Source organism: Dreissena polymorpha, chromosome 4 (genome assembly GCF_020536995.1).
Source record: "Dreissena polymorpha isolate Duluth1 chromosome 4, UMN_Dpol_1.0, whole genome shotgun sequence".
Classification (NCBI taxonomy): Eukaryota; Metazoa; Mollusca; class Bivalvia; order Myida; family Dreissenidae; genus Dreissena; species Dreissena polymorpha.
Window position 1 is genome coordinate 139,854,346 of NC_068358.1, and position 17,023 is coordinate 139,871,368.

The following is a 17,023-nucleotide window of genomic DNA, read 5'->3' on the forward strand; positions in this document are numbered from 1 at the left end:
TATATGCTATTCGACCTTCTTTATACGGAGTGCTTTATATTAATTGTGTTTCTTAAATTCATATTACGCAATACATATTCTATACGATCACCCATTTACTTCGTTTGACGTATCAACATTATTAAACAATCAGTGAACGTTTCAAGTATTAATAAATAGTATTGTTCTACATTTTCAAAAGTGTAACCTTCATTTTAAAATGTGTTTTCACGCTTCAATATCTTTGTGATGCAATGACACATTATATACTACAGTAAACTGTATCAACAAATACAAGTTTGGAAAATGGGTAATGTAAAGGTTTCGTCTATTGTTCATTTCAAAGTCTAAACTACCATATACATAATTTTGTATGCTAGACTCGTGTATTTATCAACTTCATAGAGCACATGACAATTTTTATCAATTGTTCAGACAATATCAATATTATTCCATCAGAAAACTAATCATCGTGAACAAGATTTTCCGCAAGAAAATTCATACGCGGAAAAAGATGAAAAATGATAAATGTGAGGAGTTCGTAGAAAAGTATGCTATGTCTTGCAATTCAAACATAAATAATATTGTCCATATGCAAAACTTTATAGATTATTAGTGTATGAACGTTTACTAGTATTATTTACACGAATGACGTACCAATGAGAATAAAGTTCCTTTCATCAGCGTAATTGCTAGAATATACTTCCAATACTTTGCCAATAAATATGCTTTGTAATTCCAAAACTCATTAAGATAAAATAACTTGGAAAATTATTTCTTAGACACTTTAAGCATATATTAAGGTACCAAGTAAGATGTAAGCTTATCATTTAGCATCGGATGATAATTAGTTTGTTCAAGCATAAATTCGCAGCAAGGTTCATGATAAAATATTCTTCTTTTTTTAATATATGCAATTAATGAAATATGTAACCGTTAGTTAGTATCCTTATGTGTGATATCATTCTTCTTTAATTACAAGTAACGCTGAAATTGGCAGCTGAGCACATCGTTTGGTACAGCTACGTTTTTTTATCTCGCTCTCATTTATTAATTACTTTATATACTTATACATGTACTCTTATCGATTGTATTTTCATGAATTATTGGACATTTATATTTGTATTGTTTGTTCTTGTCGAAATAATAAAAAATACTTAAAAACAAAAACATTTAAACATTCATTTAACGACACATTTTTCCCAAATATTGTACATTGCCTATGAATACAGACCATTGTCATAAGATCTTTGATATTTAGTCATTCACTTAGAGTTGTCTGTTGAAACATACGACATACTAAACACACAGTGTATGATAGAAATAGTTTATTTTAAAGACCATTCATTAAACTACGTTTACAGAAACTTTTCTTTTTAAATAAAGCTTCGGAAATAATATATAAGATTGTTCACTTTTATTATTCCTATCGATAATGTCGTACAGATGGTTAAATTCGAAAGTTTGAAATTGATGGCTTATTGTCGCTTCAATAGTGTTATTTTCCTTAAAACATACACCAAGTTATGCAATATCGGAATAAAGGGCTGGATGAAGTAGTCGGATCTCAAAGCCAAATTGATTGAACGAATGTAATGGATACCATACTGATTTGATGGCTTTGTAATTGCTTTCAGAGCATGCATTATAAACGCTGTCTGGTTCCATTAATATTGAGAAGAATGTTGAACAATTTGGGTTACTTTTAAGGAAACATAATACAGGTCTCTACAATAGCTAACATGGACTTGTATAAATTTAATTACTGAATCTTATAAAATAAAGTTGAAAGATGTTTCATCGCAAACACAAATAATGATAAAGCCATCACCATTAAACATTAACACGTTGTATATATACGATATTGGAAAGGTTTTCGACAGATAGTGCTTAAATTAAGATGCTATGATATTTAAATTTCTCACAAAGTTTTCTTATCGGTTTCACCGGTGTGTGTTACGTATATTGTTGTTGTTGTTTTAACGAAAGGGGATCCTCTCTCATATTATCATAGCAAACTGTCGTATGATACCTGCTAATACTTATATGGTGTCAAGCGGAAATGCGGTTTCAATTCCAATATATCGTATATGTCATTTTTTATTAAGTTTTTATTATTTAATGTATATATCATCACGTGTTTCAGTTGCACTCGACATGTCTTAGAATACGAATTCCTATAAATACATGTAAACGTATGTCTAAACATTCTGCGCATGGAATGTTCTTTGCAATCATTACATTTTATTATCGATTACATGCTTTGGTGGTGTGCATTCAGGAAAAGCAATTAACTATCAGCTGCAAACAGACGATATTATATGTTCCTGCAAAACACGTGTTCCTCACATGTCTTACAGACTTTAGTTGATTTTGTGTGTGCAATGTATGGGTACAATGCAACTCAAGAACTGATTTATGTCTGATGCTTTATAGTAGTTATAATTATACATGTTTGGTGTGTACCTTTGTCTTGAAAAAGCACTGTAAAGCTAATTGATCAATATTAAGTTGTTTAAACGGTAGAAGCACATAGTAATGAAGACTTATTGCTCAGCAAGTTTTCTTCCTCAGTGTAATCCTTAGTTTGATAGTCTATCGCGAAATATTTGGATTCACGTTAGTATAATTACGCTTCTTTCAAAATATTTATACAAATGCCAAGTATATATTGTGGACGCCATCTATAATCTAAGTTGAAATTCCTAATTTAAAAATTATTCAACGGACAGTAAAACAGCTTGGACATGTAATTACGTATACAATATACAACCCATTTATGCCTAGTGGACTCTCCCATCCTTCTAAATTGGATCAATTTATTTCCAAAATTAGGGATGTCTTGTATATTTAATTCTATATTTAGAATATTTCATACAGAAAATCCTTTAAGCAAACAACGCAGACCCTGATTAGACGCCGCATTATGCGGCGTCTCATCTGGGTCTACGCTGTTTGACAAGGCCTTTTTTCTAGACGCTAGGCATAAATGCTAGCATAAATGGGCTTAACATACCTATTTAACACAGGACAAAAAGAAATTCTAGGTCGAATGTTGGAATAAAAACTTCCAATGCAGTTCGAAACGAATGTTACCAGTATGAATGCGAAAATAAACGTTAATAAGTTTGCCTTTTTGTAAATATAGAAATATTTATAACTTACAGGACTAATAAATATTTTAATACTTATGATGTCGTTCAAATGTCGTGTTGTATTTAACACCACATTTGTTACTAGCTGTTTGACATGCCCCAAGCTTCCTGTACTATTAAATTAATATTTCACAACACAAAATGCGTTTTTAAAGTGTATATTATACTACTGCATACCATATATTGTTTCCAGAAAGCTTAGTGTCATGATGAACTATTATTTTGCTGGGCATTTCGATACGTGTAGTTGGTATTTAATAGTTTTGCTGCAAGGTGATGTGTGCGGTTTGCAGGAAAAGCAATTAAGTAACACGCACATACAATAACATTTAATGGTTCGCGAGAAACACGTGCCAGTCAATTGGCTGCATTGCCCTAGACAAACGGAAAATATTTATGAAGATTGCAGTACTTGCCTGCCCTCTAACAGTGGAACACAACACGCATATTTGCGGCAATGTGTCTGTCTGATTTGACGTTTAACCATGCAAAGAATCTGCACTTTGTCTAACGAGTATTAGATTTGAGTATTATGTCAGATTTCAGAATAGTTTCTTGACAGTTAAATAGTATGGAGTTTATTGCGAAGTTTTTAAACACGTATCCACAATTGCTGTGACGAAAGTTAAAATTTTACCTAAATAGTTGCATTCTTTAGAGCAAAGAATGAATGAGAAATAGACAAAAGCAATAATTAAATAATACACTGTTTGGGTTGTTTACTATTAATTCTCTTGTTGGTATTTCTTTTACTTTCTGTTAATAACTATGCTCATTGAGTTAAGTGTTTATGATAAAATAATTATTTTATTATTGGCATAATGTTTGCTTTTTATCTTAACGAATTTAGTGCAACATCTTACGCATACATTACAAAATATTGCAAAACGTGGATGCAGGTTTAGGACATTATTAACTTTGTGTAGCAAGTAACAGGACTAACATATAATAACCATCAAAGAAAATCAGAATATCCAGCTGAGAACAAAGAACCGTTGATAGAAAGGTTTATCTTCAGTAAAGGTAACAACACTAAGCTAATGTTTTGAAAGACATATCGCGAAATGGGTATCTAATCTTATGGATAAATCTTACAAAGTTGCATTTATTTCTTATACATTTGGACATGGTTATTAATGTTCCACTCTGGTTTGTTGTTGCTTTTCGGGCGGATGGTAGGGGCGGGGTATGATCTTAATGGAATGATATTCTCAAAATTCACAGATGTCTGAAATCGTATATGCTTCATTCTAGATTATGTGCCACTTATAGATGTACGTTTGTTGTTTGTCGTTTATCTTTATATGAATGGTTAAAGGCTGATTAACGAATAACAAAAAAAACGTCTATTAATAATCTTATTTTTATTTTTCAAGCTTTTACTCATCACCTCATTTATTGGTGCTTAGAGCATACATTAGTCATTGTGCAAAAGCATGGATAAAATTAGAAAATGTACTAGAAATAACAGGTAACGTTATACAGAATTAATTACATTGAAATAAACGCCTGAAAATTTATTAATTTCTCAATATGTCGTCGTTTTATTCAAAGTACATGTATAATATAAAATTAATAAAAAGACCCTAAATGTATCTCGCCTGCGACTGTTTATGAAATCGATCGGTGAATATCGACGTGATTTATTTATGTACTATTAGGGATGGAGATGACATAAGAAGAACAATTGCCAACGCTTAAAATGCTTTATAAAGCATTTTAAGCGTTGACAAACGTTCTTCTCATGTTATTTATTTATTTTTATTTTTTTATTTATTATTTATTTATTTATTTATTTATTTATATAACGCTTAAAATGCTTTCAAAACCGAACGCTGAAATGTTTCGTAAAGCTTATATTGAAAGATATACTATACTTATAACTATTACATTTGTCTGACACTAATATAAATCTAGTTAGTGTGTGCACATACTAGTTCAATGCGTTCAGCTTTTTATTGTCAATTCTTAAAATAATGAGCTCATATGTTGGAAAACTGTTTTGTATTGTTGTGTTAAGTTCTGTTGATGTATATAAAATCTCCGAATGCCTTGGCATAAACAATGTTTACTAAGTAAACAATTGTACGTTCACTATCAGTGGCATTTGATTATCTATGCTCCTATCTATGACAGTTTGTTATTTATTTATTTTATGGCTGTTATTTGTTATCATAATTGTTTACGAAAGTGCATAGGGCTGTCTAACTTTGTTATTGCTTAAGTATTATCTACCTTCGTTTTTATTGTTATAAAAACAAAAGCTGTTCATACAGCTGTTTGCAATATAGTGACTTGTTTTGCTGATAAGAGAAATACTTATTATACACTAATTGAGACGCGTTCTGGGGAAACTGGGCTTAATGTATGTACATTAGGTGTTATCTACCTTCGGTGTTACGCCGAGACTAAATTTTCTTTTAGAAGAGTCTTCCTTCATGAAAAATGCATTAACGGGACGATTCTGTACGCACATGCATTTAGCACTGTTTCTCCAATACCGCGAGACATATGAATCGTCTATTTCTTGCTAAGACTTGTTAAGGACAATATTTTGAACCTCTATGTTTTGAGTGCGTTTGTGCGTTTATCATTTAGCCTTTTAGACCAATGTCTGTGCGTACATAACAACGAAGTTTATGAGCTACATGCCTGGTGCTTCTCTGGTTGGTCATGCATTCAATATGCATTATTTTCAAATAATCTTCATGCGTCTTCAATGTGATTTAAACTGATGTTTTCTTTCTGATCATTTCCTTTTGAATATATTTGTTTTAAAAAAGATGAAGGACTCAAATTGAAGAACTGTATAAGATTGTATAGGCAGTTCTGTTCCAGTGTTTCTCTTGTATTTGATAATTGTGTGCACAAAATTAAATATGGTCAGACAAATGCAATGTTCTAACTTTTTCGTCGAGGCCCTTGGCGTCGTATCGTCTTGTTTAAGATGGAATGCAATAAACGTTATATTTGCAGACGATGACACACTCTTAGAACTCCGGAACGCACGTGCATCCAAATGACAAGACAACGATATGGTATGTTCGTTCTTCAAACGGGCAACATAATTTCGTATTGGCATGGCAAAAGGCACATTCATATTCTTGTTTCAGTCATATGACTTATAAACTCACGAAAACAATATATAATATAAGTATAATTGCTTGATATTCCGTGTGTATAGATAATTTAGAATGATTCACAATACATGTTAACTGTAATTGTAACCTGTGGTCAGCTTAAAGATGTTGGAAAAATCGTCCAGTATTTGACTAGGCAAGGGCGGTCAAGTGGTCATTCACAAACTTTCCCTAGGCTCTTTAGGCGATCATTCGCCTTATTAAACACAAACACCTGTCAATGATACATGATAAAGGTACTTCAGACAGATATACGGTTAACCTGAAAGAATTAACCCCGTTTAAAGAGGCAGATGTTTAGTATTTGTTTCCTGATAAAAACAATTATTTAAATGCTTTTACATATATGAAAATTCAGTGTTGTAATGAATTATGGTGTTTTAAGTATGCAAAATGTCCTCTTAGCGTACACCTTTTCTTAAGATCCATGCTAGTTTTTAAATGAAAATGGCATTTAATTCCATAAAATGAAGTGTTTCTGTGGTTGTTGGTTTTTATCATTGACATAATAAAATTATCACCATAATATACTTTAAACTCATGGTCGTGATTATATGATGATTATAAATAGCGTGCAGTTTATTTCCAATGTTTAGAATTATCAGGTCAGTTGTACTACCTGAAATTCACTATGCACATATGATATTTACGAGTCTAATACCTAACATTACCGCTCCTTTAAGGAAATAAAAGGCGCTTATCCTTCAAACTGACTCACTATTTTATGGTTATATAGCTCAGTCACTGATTATGTGGATTGCTAGAACTAATGAATCGTTGGTATTCGTAGTTCAAAATGGTAATATAAAAACTATATTGGGAAACTTTTCAGTGTTTCATGAAAACAATTCTTCACGTATATCTACAAGAGTGTGTGACGATTATTATACATAAAAGCATGTGTGTATCACCTTATTAATATAATTATACGTTTTCTTTAAATATTTAAAAATGTTCTGTGATTGATAATATACCGTATTCATGTGGCCAATTATTACAGGATGCGATAGGGTAATTGTTATGATTGAGAGTGGCGATTTCAACTATAATACACCTGTATCAAAACACATTATGTTTTGTATTACGAAGTTAGTATTAAAATTAAAATAGTGTTATTTAAAGTCATGTCTTTTTCAGATTCAACTTTAAGCACTGAATAATGGTGGCTTGGGATCTCTTGCGCATGCTCATTTCTGTGACGGTGGTAACGACGCATGCGCAGTTCCAGTGCCCGGATATGGCGCCACACTGTACATGTAGCGAGCGTGTGGCGTGGTGGTCTCTTCAATTGGACTACGTTAAACTAAAAACTGTCAATTGCTCGCACAATAAATTAGCTGAGATTCCAGACCTTTCGCCACTGTCTGAAGTATCGTTTGATGTACTGCTGCTGAACAACAACAATATCAAACATTTGAAGAGGTCAAATTTCGCAAACATAAGTGTAACTGAAATTGTTCTGCGCAAGAATCCTTTAAAGCAAATAGACACGGATGTTTTTCAAGACTTAGCTGATGACTTACAAAGTTTAGACATGGATAGTGATAGGATTAAGATAGATTCCGGTTTACCTTTCTTGCGAGGACTGCATAATTTAAAAGTACTTGACCTTGGTTATAACCAATTAAAGAACAAGTTTAAATCATTCCCGCCCGGTATATTTAGTGGCTTAAATCTTAAGTCGCTGAGAACATTGACGTTACAAGCACTGCAGATGTCTCGACTTGATCCAGGAACGTTTCAAGGCATCGAAAATTTGGAACAGCTAGATCTTTCATTTAACTTCCTGTTTGAATTTCCAAAGGAAGTGTTGACATTGAAAAATCTGAAAGATTTAAAACTGTTCACTAATGACATGGGTCAATTGCTTAATAACACATGTAAGGGTTTGACAAAGCTACGGCAACTGTTAATAGGTGTGAATGAAATTGAATTTATAGACAATGCTGCATTTAGGGATCTTGACAATTCTATAGTGGAACTAAATCTCTACCATAACCCATTGTACAAAGTACCAACGGAAGCTATACGTAATTTGACAAAACTACAAAGTCTCAGTCTTGTAAAAACTTATCTAAATGAAATTGAGAACGGATCGTTTGTCGGTGAGTATAAATTAAAGGAATTGCATCTGGATCTCAATCCGGATTTAACATTTGATAATGAAGGTATGTTTTATGGCATTGAAGATTCGCTGGAAGTATTATATCTAAGATCCCTCAATCTTACACAGTTACCGCTGGATGTTTTAACTCGACTTGAGAAACTCAGATATCTGGATGCATCAAACAATGCATTCAATAACATTGACAAGCATTTCTTTAAAGGTCTACATCTGTCTAATATACAGTTAACATGGAACAAAATAAAACACGTGGACCATATGGCTTTTCAAGACTTTCACAAAGGTGTGATATTGAATTTGCACCATAACATGTTAAGTGATATTGATTTTATCCTCGAAGTTGAGGCGTGTACTTTTGACGAAGTCCTAGTGACAGGCAATAGCATCAAATGCGACTGTCCCTTGGAGGAAGCCTTAAATAGTGGCCGCGTGGCATGGCAGGTTGTCGGAGAATGCTATGTTGATGAAACTGACAACCGGTATGACTTCAAAGATCCCTCTCTGATGAAATACCTGCACACGAAGTGTCCAAAAACGTCTCCAAAGACTTCGTGTTTTGAAGCAGCGCCTGTCTCCGCGTCGGAACATTTGAAACTGATGCATTTTCTATACTTGCTTTGGTGTGCACTTATATGACCGCTTCTTTAGAAACAAATTGACCTTTGTACTTGAAACCGTTTCGCAAAATGAGTATCCGCATTCGTTACATACTACACATTTGTTTGTGTGATTGTTTAGAAAATGTTTGTACGAATGTTACAGTTCCATATTTATATGATATGTATTTTGGTGCAATATTGTTTAAAGGTTAAAGTTGCGGTTTATAGACTGCTTCGATATGCAGCTTCAGCCGACTTCGACATTAACCCCCGATCACTGGGATTTAAGTCGTTCGTTTATATATAAAATGTATTGTTTCTTTGCAATGTCCATGTAACTTTGTTTTAGAGACAAAAGACAAACACACTTAGACAAAATTGTAGTCTACATATAAGAAGATTTTCAAAGCATCCGACATTCCATGTGTCTAATAACACATAACATATTTTATACTTATATATGTAGAAGCGTTGACGTATCAAATGAATTATTTTAGTGACAAAAATACAGTTTTAAACTTACGTTCTGCATTTTATACAAGACATTAAATATTTAAAATTACTGAAATAACATTGTTATTTAACAAAACCAATAAAAATAACCAAGTGTTTGTGTTTCAAAGTTGACATTTTCTTATGTGATAGCTACAAATTGTGTGTTTCAATTTTGATGTTATTATATGTTATGATATCTTTTACGTTTATATAGTGTTTTTACAAAGATTCTTACATCATCAAGGATTTTAGAATTTGCTTGAACAATTGAAGTGTTCGTAACCAGTGCCATTTAACATAAATGCATACGTGTAATAAAATTTGCTAAAGCATGTTTTATACTATATTTTTGCATAGAGTAAAAAGTACAATCTTGGAACATACAATGGTTCAATGTTGCATATATGTGTTTAAACAGTGCAAAAGCCTTTTAAAATCACATAAAATATACATACTTAAGTGTGAAGTCGTATTTATATGAGCAAATGGGCGTGGTAACGCAAATAAACACACTATAGCGCAAATAAAAGTGTATTAACTAACAATAAATACATTGATACGAAAAGAAAGTAATTATATTGCTCAATGAAAGCGTTAGAACAAAAGCCCGCAATACCGAAACATGCAGGCGAATAATGCTCAACAAAGACATGGCTATAGACATCCAAAGGAAATAATATCAGAGTACATATGTTTTCTTATTATATCACTTGTTCATTTCTCTTAAGAAAATTAGCCCACAACTTTTGAACGAAATTCAGTTGATTACATTCATCTTTCTCAGCGAATGTAATATAGTTCTAGTAAAAATCGACCGTAATCTTTAAGCTATGTTACGATTCTGCAGTTAAATATGGATGGCATACAATGCAAAAGTTCAAATTTCAATTTTTGTGCTGCCGCAACAAGTCCTCCTTAGTACAATGATAACATGCGTATACATCTACACCTTTGTTTAACAATACCGCAATGAACGTTATTGAACGTAAAGGTGACCTATTATGGTCTATCCATCATTTTTCGATCTGGAATCCGAATGAGTGTACGCAACACAACTATGAAAACGCTAGTAAATACAGCATGTTTTAATTTGAAGCATATCTTAAGTATTTCAAAACATATATATGCACTTTAAATTATAAGCAAAACTATAGATATATCACTAATTGAGTAAACTATGAGTATTATCCCGGTGTATACCGACCCAGACAAGTCTTACCAGAGCACTGGGTTATGAGCTTGCTAATATCAAGTGCTCTTCAAGTCAAAATTGCATGTTAATTTTCTTTGACTGCCAGAAGTAATTTCCGCCACTCATCTTCATCATCAATTTCACGATGTTTGACATTCAATGGAACTACTTGTTAGTTAATGGACTGATAAGACAACGCAACAGCTAAATTGCATAGGTAGTTTAATAAACCACATTGTTACACGTCAATTACCTTTGGAGTTGGAATAGGTATTTTGCTACATGTTATTTGCTGACTACTCATCGACAATCATACCATTGCAAACGTTTGGAAGCAAACACTATCTCAAAACAGTTGACAGCAGAAGTAAAAGCACTTAAATAATAGTGTATAAAAAGTCAATTCAGGGAAGAGTTTAAGTTTAAATATAATATGATAAAGTATGCACCGTTGATTGGTACATCTCTTTAAACAACGAAACTGATTAGCGTAAGACCTGTTAACAAATACCATTTTAACAAATAAGCAAACATTTTAACAAGATATTCAATTGTATTAATCATTTCTGGAAGAGTTTAATCCGGATATACAAATCTGAAAAACATCCGAAGGGAAAACCAGCTTCTGCAGATTTTTTAATCAAATAAAGGAATAGTCGCTTCATTCAACTACTGGTAGTTGAAACGGTTTTTGATTGTGAATGGGTTACTTTTGCATGTGCCAACAGATTCCGTATAGTTTAATCTAGTGGTATTTCGTCTGTACTCTGCGTGTAACTTTGTTATTAACATTTACTACACCGTTTGTTTCTCGTTATTTCGTTTTTATTTTGTTCATTCAACAAAACTTTTATTTAGCGTTATAACGGCAAATAATCCACGTAAGCATGCATTTCTTCAGCGTTTTCGGCCTTTCTTTTCAAGTTATTTTCACGAATTATATCACTTCCTTGTTTTGCAGTATCATTCCTTTAAAAATAATTAGTAGGCGATTATATACCACGTAGGAAGACAAATTAACTAACGGCGGATTAAACTGAGTCAGTGCCGACAACATGTGGATTTGTAAGTATGAATCCCTTGGAATATGAGTCGTATGTTATCATAATATTGATTTTCAGAAGAAAATTACTCACTGTGTAGCCTTTGGTGGAACGTTATGGTCATGTTGCTATAAATGATATTTATCAATAACGCATGATTGTCCCTTATCCGATGTGGTCTTTTAGGAAACATATAGTGATATATTGTCCGTAATTTAGCTTCAGTCTGTTGTAATTTGTTTGTCTGAACCATATTAGCGGGGATGTCCCCATATTCAGGCTTTGAAACTGTATTGTTGTAAGATAAATATTCCGATATTACAGCATTAATAGAGCATATCTTACACACATTATCGAAGGATTACCGTAGTATTTATTTGGAAACTGTAATTAGTTCGATGTTACAGTATGCCTTTGACTACATATTAACACAGGACATAAAAACGATTGACAATTACATTAACTGAAGATGAATAAAAAGAAGAATTTACAAAACCACATACTGATGCAATAAAATGCGTAACGGTTGTGATTTACGGGTATCGTTTTCCTGCGCACAAGTATAATTGCATCCATTTAATTGAGATATATGTGCACGTCTGCCATTTCTGCAATGATATGACATTTTGACAGATAATTATACATTCATAATTGATTTATGCAATGTGGTGTTAAGAGGAACATCTGCTCCATCTCAAAAACGAGTATCTTAATTCTGCATCAAAAAATGTAGAATACATTATGTATATAGAATGTTTTAGAATACTTTTTTAGTTGAAGATTAACAAAATAGTCTATATAATTTCATTAAATATTAAGACATTAAAACTAAAAACAATATAACTGTTTTATTTTACATTACATGCTTGTTGTGTCAAACTACAAACAATTTTCGAACTTTTGTAGGAAAATCTAAAATAAAGTGAAAATAATTATTGATATATATGATATTGCAGCGTATCGACGAAATCTCTTCTTTCAAAAACGCTTGAGAGAAAATGTCATTGACGCTAAATGCATTGCATACTTTGCAACTCTTAAAAATAGTTCATGCAAACAACACTGATGACATGACAGCCTTCAATAAAAGACAAGAAATGAGTTCTGAATCGAGGCACGTCAAACATAAACTACTAAGTATTTTCTTGCTTTTTACTACGTATTTAAAACATCAGCACGTATAAATTCACGAATACATAATTGTTGAAACACGTAATACACTCACTGAAAACAATACATTCCCTGATTCACGCATATTACATCTTGCATATACTTGTTTATAGCAAAGTATTTGCAGTAAAACTACAAATGATAAAGACGATAAATCATGTCAGACTTAGCAATGCGCTGCCATACAAGGGTTGTATTAATATTTTTCTAGAATTGTTTTGTTTAATTTTTGCAAGGTTAGTCACTGAAATTTAACATCTTTTCTCACCAAAGCATTGGGGAAAAAACATCATTTCTTATTTAATATTTATCATAGTTAATTGTTGTTTTTGTATTCAAGAGTTTATTTACAGGTCGTCGCTATGTGTTCGCGACGTCATTAAGTACCGACCTTCCCATGTGACCTTTCATAGAAAATTATTTCTTTTTGAGCCAAATAGGTTCAAATTTACCCCGGCTGCCCGGGTATTCGCCAAAGAAAAATATGTTGATCCAAATAGATTCGTGCACGGTGGCAAATGAGACCTTTATGTGTCCAGGTGCTTATGATAGTGATCTGGGGTGGATTATGTTGAGTATATTGTATGTGGTTGTTGTGTATTTGTCTGGAGTGTAATTGGAGGGTTAGTCAAGTTGTTCGCGTCCGTCAGTCGTAGAATGCAGTTGTGTCTTGTCCCAGCTCCCAGTGAGCAGAGCTCGCCGCCCCCACACAAGCGCACCAATGCCGCAAGAACCAGATCCGGCGCGCCCGCACACTCGACCAAGCCCCGAGCCCCCACCCGCCGAAGCAAACGAGACAGACGCTCCCACATCCACCGTCTCGCAGCTCGTGACAACAGATCAGTCCAAGATCGACCACACAGACCCCATTTGGATCCACCATCGCCCATTCCCAGCCACTGTCTCCCAAACATCCAGGCCGCTCACCAAGCGGGACATCACCAAATTATTATATTATGAACAGTAGTATCATTTTCATATTTTGAAAACAGTGTATAAATTTAGGTTCATAAGAAAATAATTAATACCTTAATTTAAAAAAGTAAAATATAACAATGGTAAAATTGTTGTACCACGTGGCTAGGCTATCACGTGGTTGGTTATGAAGGCAGGGATTTGATCCAGCTATGCTGGTTCCAGTCAAATCTCTGCGCGGAGGTTGAATAATTAAGTAAAACACTTATTACAACAAATAAGTATAATGGCGGATATATTGTTCAACGACTATATGTTTCAAACTAGTTTCACAATTACCTCTAGGGTATGGCTTTCAGGATTCATAAGCGGTTAAGTAACATACATTTAGAAAAATTTATTTATTCACCTGATCTACGCGCCAGCGTTTATGGTGCTTTTAGCCATAAAACTTTGTGTTAAATCTAAACTTCTCTTGCTGATCATTATTATCGTGGTAATTGAATCTGGAGTGTAGGTTTATAATTAGTTATTTGATTCTTGATACAATCGACAGCAATTGAATGAAGCGTATACGTTTTTACAGTAACTGCACATTAGTGTGTGTCATAATTAAGTGCATCACTTTGGTGATATCTTGTATATGTTGTGCCGGAAAAGGACATGATAAAAAAGCAGGTCAATTAGATCACTGTTTAATATATTAATATAATAACATTGTATCTATCCGACGTCAATTACGACAATGTCTACACACACATTCCAACATTACTTGCTTAAGATCATGAACATAAATACCGACTTGACAAGAATATTAATGGACCGTTGTTATTAGACGTATATTTATTTTATTAAAAAATGATGATCGTGGACAGCGAATCGTCGTGGCTTTTGGAATAATGTGGTAAAGTCGGAAGTTTCCTTGCATTTATCTTCACAGTGGGTGTGGAACATGAATGTCTTAGTCGGTATGGAACAAATAAAATATACTATGCACAATTAAACAGTGACCGTTGGTAAACTGGTGAATTAAACTACAAGTGTTGATACTGAATTGCATGAAACACTATTGTCTTTTCAATATTAATGATCTGTTCGGAAAGCAGTGCTGATTATCTACAATGGGCATGAAATTCCAATGCTGAATTTCAATTATAAAATGAAAGATTTACTTACCTGTCAAGAATGATAGAAAGCTTTGCTGCAATCATTATCAATATATATTTGAATATAATCTATTCAGCATATGGATGCAAAGGATAAAACATTCGCGTTTCGCCAAAAGAGTAACCCGATTTCCCCCATGCGTATGTATAATAAGATATGCGTAGATATGTCCGTATCTCAAAACTGATTTATTTAATGCTGAAAACTAATACAAATATTGTGATGGACAATATTTCAAAATGACGTAATGTTTACTCATAGTAAAGTAGCATAATAATAATAACTGATTTATTTAATGCTGAAAACTAATACAAATGTTGCGATGAACAATATTCCAAAATGAAGTAAAACTTACTCATAGTAAAGTAGCATAATAATAATCAGAGACGTAAATAACACAATGCATATTTTAACAAATTAAAATAGAGTCATCTGATGCATTCGTATATATGGTACACTAATTAACATTGAATCATACAATTTTTTTTTAAACGGACACTCAGTTTAAATGACGCAATTATATTCAAACGGCTACCCGCACTGTGCCATTAATGCATCCTTGAAAAGGTGTCGATGCATATTCCACAGTTCATAGTGGCATGTTATAAAATAGTTCAAACATTTTCACATACAGGAAGTGTTTATGTACATCGAGCAAATGTCGAATGCTTTCTTGAAATTATAGACTATAGATGTTCATCATTTTGGCGTGCTGTAAAAAAATCGAATAGATGTTTCACCCCCGACGTTTGGTGTCACTTGAAAATATTCAGATTTCAACATTAGAACTCCCAACAAATTGTAACATATAATAACATACACTGCTAAATTCATTCAATATAAATTATATTATACCAGAAAATACATTGTTAGTCAGAATAAAGCAGGTTCCGACTACGTGACGTCACAAACCAAATATCTGATGTCACATGAAAGCCTTGTGTTTATGGAAATGTTGTAGCTATGTTGTGTAGCTGTATGCGTCAGGTTATTTCGCTATAAAATCTTATATTAATAATGGCACCCTCCGAGTTTGCCATTTTTGAACCCAGGGACATAATTCGAATAAACTTAACAAACGTTGACCGCTGGGTCATTTGGTTACAAAGATTTTAAGAGGTTGATGACTATATACCTATAACAAAAACAAGAAACCATTAAGGTAGGGCCAAACAAGAACACGTCGACATAATTTGAACAAACTTGAGGGCCTTCATACGACGTTACACACCAAATAACAAAGCTCTGACCATTGCGGTTTCAGACACGAACATTGTTTAAGTTATTTGCTATATAGCTTAGTTTAAATCATGTGACTCAGATAGCCTGGTCCGTTTAACCCGGGTCATGCTCTGAACAAACTTAGTTGACGACCACTATACGATGTTACCAATCAATATTAAACTCCTGAACCCTGATGTTTGAAAGGAAAAGATTTCTTAAGTTTCCACTTCACTATTGTATTTTTCGATGCGGTGTTCTTATCATATGCATCGGACCGAAAATAAAAACTTTTAAAAAGAGGTCACTCAACGATCTTTATTTAGAAGTTTTGTTAAAATATGCACAGAAGATGATATTTAAAGAAATTTGTTGACGGCGGAAAAGACATGACACAAAAAAACACTACGTACGACACAGAGTTGGGAGAGCCACCCATCACTATACGCCGCTAAGAGCACTTTCCGCTCAGTTGAGCAATACATTTGCAAATCGTATCATCGACGAGATGTAACAGTTTCACTGATACTATTATTTTTATCCGTTCAATGAGTTATAAGTGTACCTCATTATTTATAAAATTCCATTCAAATGCTCTTAATATATATCCATGCATTAAAGTATGTCGCAGATTTAAATTGTAAGAACAAATTATTCGATTTTTACTTCTTTCATGTATTTTAAATGCTTTTGAATAATACGCACTGTAAAAAAATGACAATGATTTTCGTTACTTAATCCGCCGTGCATGTCTTCAATACTAATTACAATATGATACAAGATAAGTATTGAAGCAAAGCATCAAAGGGCGTCGGGAATTTC

General features: G+C 33.1%; 1 protein-coding gene across 2 annotated transcripts in view; it reads left to right on the top strand.

Annotated features, from left to right (window-relative positions):
* LOC127876909 (leucine-rich repeat and immunoglobulin-like domain-containing nogo receptor-interacting protein 1) overlaps positions 1–9,823 on the top strand; it is a 54,930-nt gene extending 45,107 nt beyond the window's left edge. For both annotated transcript variants that reach the window (XM_052422419.1, XM_052422418.1), the window contains exons 2-3: positions 6,111–6,172; positions 7,412–9,823. In XM_052422419.1, the coding sequence (XP_052278379.1) occupies positions 7,434–9,035 (1,602 nt within the window). In that variant the 5' untranslated portion in view covers positions 6,111–6,172; positions 7,412–7,433 and the 3' untranslated portion in view covers positions 9,036–9,823. The remainder of the gene's footprint in view (positions 1–6,110; positions 6,173–7,411) is intronic.
* The last annotated feature ends 7,200 nt before the right edge of the window (positions 9,824–17,023 follow it).